The 4464-nt window shown below is 40.0% G+C and overlaps 1 protein-coding gene across 1 annotated transcript; it reads right to left on the bottom strand.

Moving 5' to 3' along the window:
* Positions 1–337: 337 nt before the first annotated feature.
* On the bottom strand, positions 338–2649 carry LOC149707827 (uncharacterized). Its single transcript, XM_089864113.1, has 6 exons — positions 2461–2649; positions 2315–2410; positions 2186–2244; positions 2015–2074; positions 1682–1880; positions 338–1447 (listed from the first exon to the last, which is right to left on the bottom strand). Exons 1-6 carry the CDS (start codon positions 2606–2608, stop codon positions 1152–1154), a joined length of 858 nt encoding a protein of 285 aa, XP_089720239.1. The 5' UTR covers positions 2609–2649; the 3' UTR covers positions 338–1151.
* Positions 2650–4464: the final 1815 nt, after the last annotated feature.

A 4464-nucleotide genomic window follows, 5' to 3' on the forward strand; every position in this document is an offset into this window, starting at 1 on the left:
TTTCCAGCGCTATTTTAGTTAATTGCTTTACAGTCCATTTCTAGCGCTATTCCAGTCCAGTCCGATACAGCTCACTTCCAGCGCTATTTCAGTTAAGCCCAATACGGCCTACTTCCAGTGCTATATTTCAGACCACCCCAATATAGCCCATTTCCAGCGCTATGTCAGTCCAACCCAATACAGCCTATTTCCAGCGCTATTTTAGTTAATTGCTTTACAGTCCATTTCTAGCTCTATTCCAGTCCAGTCCGATACAGCTCACTTCCAGTGCTACTTCAGTCCAGCCCAATACAGCCTACTTCCAGCGCTATTTCAGACCACCCCAATACAGCCTATTTCCAGCGCTATTTTAGTTAATTGCTTTACAGTCTATTTCTAGCTCTATTCCAGTCCAGTCCGATACAGCTCACTTCCAGCGCTATTTCAGTCCAGCCCAATACAGCTTATTTCCAGCGCTATTTCAGTCCTGCCCAATACAGCCTACTTCCAGTGCTATTTCAGACCACCCAATATAGCCCATTTCCAGCGCTATTTCAGTCCAGCCCAATACAGCCTATTTCCAGCGCTATTTTAGTTAATTGCTTTACAGTCCATTTCTAGCTCTATTCCAGTCCAGTCCGATACAGCTCACTTCCAGCGCTATTTCAGTCCAGTCCAATACAGCCTATTTCCAGCGCTATTTCAGTCCTGCCCAATACAGCCTACTTCCAGTGCTATTTCAGACCACCCCAATATAGCCCATTTCCAGCGCTATTTCAGTCCAGCCCAATACAGCCTAATTCCAGCGCTATTTTAGTTAATTGCTTTTCAGTCCATCTAGCTCTATTCCAGTCCAGTCCGATACAGCTCACTTCGAGCGCTATTTCTGTCCAGCCCAATATAGCCCATTTCCAGCGCTATTTCAGACCACCCCAATACAGCCTACTTCCAGCGCTATTTCAGTTCAGCCTAATGCAGCCCACTTCCAGCGCTACTTCTGTCCAGTTCTAAATTGTCCCCCTTTTCCATAGTGTCCAGCGAATATAATAAATAAACTAATTAAGTTTCAAAACATCGAATTTTAATTAAATTCATTAGAGTAGTTTAATCATTCACATTCTGAATGACATTCACTTTGTTTGATCACATTCTGAATGACAATTTCACTTTATTTAGTCACTTTCAGAATCAATATTTACATCGTGTTCAATGTTTGTTTCTTCTGAAATTTCCGCTTCATTTCCTTTTTCAAAATTACTGTGGTCTCCTGTTCTATTTTCACCCTCTTCTATTTCTTTTTGGCCCTTTTCCGTTTCTTTTTGTCCTATCTCGGCAGCAGCCAAAGCTTTGAGCTTTTTTTGGAACGATAGGTTTACTGTTAAACAACGGTTGTTTATGCATTTTTTAATAATTTTTTCCGAAATGTTTTGAAATTTGGCTGAATTCTTGTACATTCTGCTGACGTATGCTATAAATATGGAACTTTTTAAATACTGACAATAAGTCAATTCCAAGGTGCTAATTAGGAGAGTTACACCACCGATACTAAAAAAGGTCCGAATGTTTAATTTGGCTTGACTCTGTCCTTGTCTAGAAAAATTGTTGAAAACTAAATTCATAATAATCGTGCAGCTCTTATTCTATTTAGCACCATTGGTTCACTTCTTGATTTGATGCAATGATTTTCTCTACCGATACTTACCCATAATACCTTGTACTTCATACTCAGGAAATGGTTTTTTGCCACCTTTCCCTGCAAAAGACATGTTTCTTAATTCCTCTTCGGTGTGTAGCATGTTGACAAGCTGAAGCACTGTTTTCTTGGGAGAAGTACAAGTGTATGCCAAATTCAGTTTTTGCGACTTTTTTACTTTAATTGGACATCCATCAAATAGTGGAACCTATAAGTTTTTAAAAAAGTCATAAATATGTAATTTGGTATGGCAAGTAAGGTGTGAAAATTCTTTTTTGAAGGATTAATGGTGGTAGGGCTTAGTTTTTCAAGTGTAAATTATACAAATCAATATATTATTACCACTTTCTCTTGTTCCGGTGATTGAACAGCCGTTACACTGTTTGAAGCGGAACTTTCATTCTAAATTAAATACGTTATAAAATTTATTCCTTATACATTTTTGCATTTCCCATCGCTTGATCAATAGTTCTTAGTTATACAACATCAAAAACCTTGGAATGGCAGTCTTACCTCAGTATTTCCACTTGGAACTTTTATAGAGTTCACAAGACTTTCAAGATGTTTCTTGGCTGTATTTATATTTATAGTAGAGATTTAAATATATTTGGATGGACCAATGATTGCTGCCTAAATACGTACCTTTGTTAAGGTTATGACAACTGTGGCACTCTTTAGAGCTCGTCTTCAAGTTTTCCAACTCTTCCTTCAAATTCTTTATAATTTGATCCTTGTCTCCTAGAAAGTATAATATAAATGAAGAAAAAAGTGCGTTTTTATATTTATACCATTGAATTCTTCAGTTGTCTCTTTTGAAGCAGCTTTCAACAAAGCTATTTGAGCTTCCCTTTGTTTTAACTCGTCTCTCAGTTTTTGTATTGTTGTATGAAGGTTCTCCGAAGAATCCAAATTTAAGAATGTTTTCGACTGATTCATATCTTCACTTATAACATCTACGAAATATTATTTGAAAACTATAACACAACATTAAAAGACGCTTTGTATTTAATTTCTTTCGATTTGAAGAATAGTTAGAAATGTCCCTCTCGGGTGCAACGTACTCGGCAACTTGTGTCCATTGTGAATTACTGTTTGGTTGGCAATGTGATGTATCGTTGGTTCTGGGATATGATGTTTCCACTGAATTACTTGTTCTAAATAGGATGTTTGAAGAACTTTCATTTCTGGTGTTTTCTCTTGAATGGTTGGCATTAGCAAATAAAGTTAATGACCTATTCCTTCCCAATGAGGGAGTTTCTAGATGGTTTGTTTGTGTTGTTGCCAATATTTTTTGGTTCAAAGCCAATGGCGTCACATTATTATCAAAGCAAGATGGAGGTAAATGATGCCTGTCCTCAGCTGACGGGTTGTCAAAGCGCACTGTTACCGCAACACATCGATGGAGAGGCATCGTTGGTAAAGTCATTTGATGGAGTGAGATTGTGGCCCAGTGCAACCGAGGACCTGATATTGTTACTCAAGCTAGCAGATGGAGTCACATTGAACCCTAAGCCAGGACTGATGTTGCTTCCTAAGCTTGGCAATGGAGTGGCATCGTGGCCGAAGCTAGTCGATGGAGTGGCATCGTGGCCGAAGCTAGTCGATGGAGTGGCATCGTGGCCGAAGCTAGTCGATGGAGTGGCATCGTGGCCGAAGCTAGTCGATGGAGTGGCATCGTGGCCGAAGCTAGTCGATGGAGTGGCATCGTGGCCGAAGCTAGTCGATGGAGTGGCATCGTGGCCGAAGCTAGTCGATGGAGTGGCATCGTGGCCGAAGCTAGTCGATGGAGTGGCATCGTGGCCGAAGCTAGTCGATGGAGTGGCATTGTGGCCGAAGCTAGTCGATGGAGTGGCATTGTGGCCGAGGCTAGTCGATGGAGTGGCATTGTGGCCGAGGCTAGTCGATGGAGTGGCATTGTGGCCGAGGCTACGCGATGAATATTCAACCCCCGAAGAGGTTGTTGAGTTAATTGCGCCTGTTTTCGTTGTGGATATGTTCCACTGTTCGTTTAACGTCGGCATGTTTAGAATTGATTCATTGAGCGATTTGCGTGCCGCTTCTGAATTTTTTTTATCAGCGTGTTGTTTTTTTAATTTGGCTGTCGCGCTATTCGTACTTTCTGGCTTTCTTTTCGCGCTTTTTTCTCTCTTCTGACGGTTTCTGTATGTTTTCCCTTCACCTGTTCTAGTTCGTTTTCAATTTCTTCGTCTTTCTTGTTTTGTTCCGATAATAGCAGATCTTCATCACCTAAAAAATTAAAAGAAATGTACCAAACATCCTTAAATTGAATGTCTACTGGGTGTGTTTTAGCCTTTTTTTTACATAAAAAGAAACCAACATGCAAACTTTCCCCCACCCAAGTTGACAAACCAAAATTTCCTAAAATAAACATTTGTTTTCATAAAATTCACTCCCCTTGGATGTGAATGTATATTCACGTTAAAAATAATTCTTAATCTGGTATCGAAAACAAATATGCCAAAAGCAAACTTAACGCTTGAAACTATGGCTGGGCCTCAATTTTAATTGTATGCAATATAAGGCGGACGTAATTCATTTAGTAAATCAAAAGGTACAAACTTGTCCCTATTACAGCGATTGCTGGCCCCTCGGTATGGAAAGCTGGCGCTAATGATTTTGGGGGGGGAATGATATCGTGTCATTTTGTATACATGGGTTTCGAACTAGGAGGATAATACCATTTACAACAGGATGCAGGGCTACTTGGTGCTGAACTTTCTCCGCCAAATAGGCTGGCTTCCTGGTGTAAATGGTATCAATCCTCCTAGTCT

Source organism: Phalangium opilio, unplaced genomic scaffold (genome assembly GCF_054372755.1).
Source record: "Phalangium opilio isolate 3A_F unplaced genomic scaffold, DU_Popi_V2 ptg000013l_1, whole genome shotgun sequence".
Taxonomy (NCBI): domain Eukaryota; kingdom Metazoa; phylum Arthropoda; class Arachnida; order Opiliones; family Phalangiidae; genus Phalangium; species Phalangium opilio.

What these genes read in the sequence shown, in the direction of transcription:
- LOC149707827 (XM_089864113.1), bottom strand. Translation starts at nt 2,608, where the DNA reads ATGAATCAGTCGAAAACATTCTTAAATTTGGATTCTTCGGAGAACCTT. An exon ending in TTGTCATAACCTTAACAAAG is followed by an intron (nt 2,245 to 2,314) that starts GTACGTATTTAG and finishes ATATAAATACAG; the next exon opens with CCAAGAAACATCTTGAAAGT. An exon ending in TTCCAAGTGGAAATACTGAG is followed by an intron (nt 2,075 to 2,185) that starts GTAAGACTGCCA and finishes TATTTAATTTAG; the next exon opens with AATGAAAGTTCCGCTTCAAA.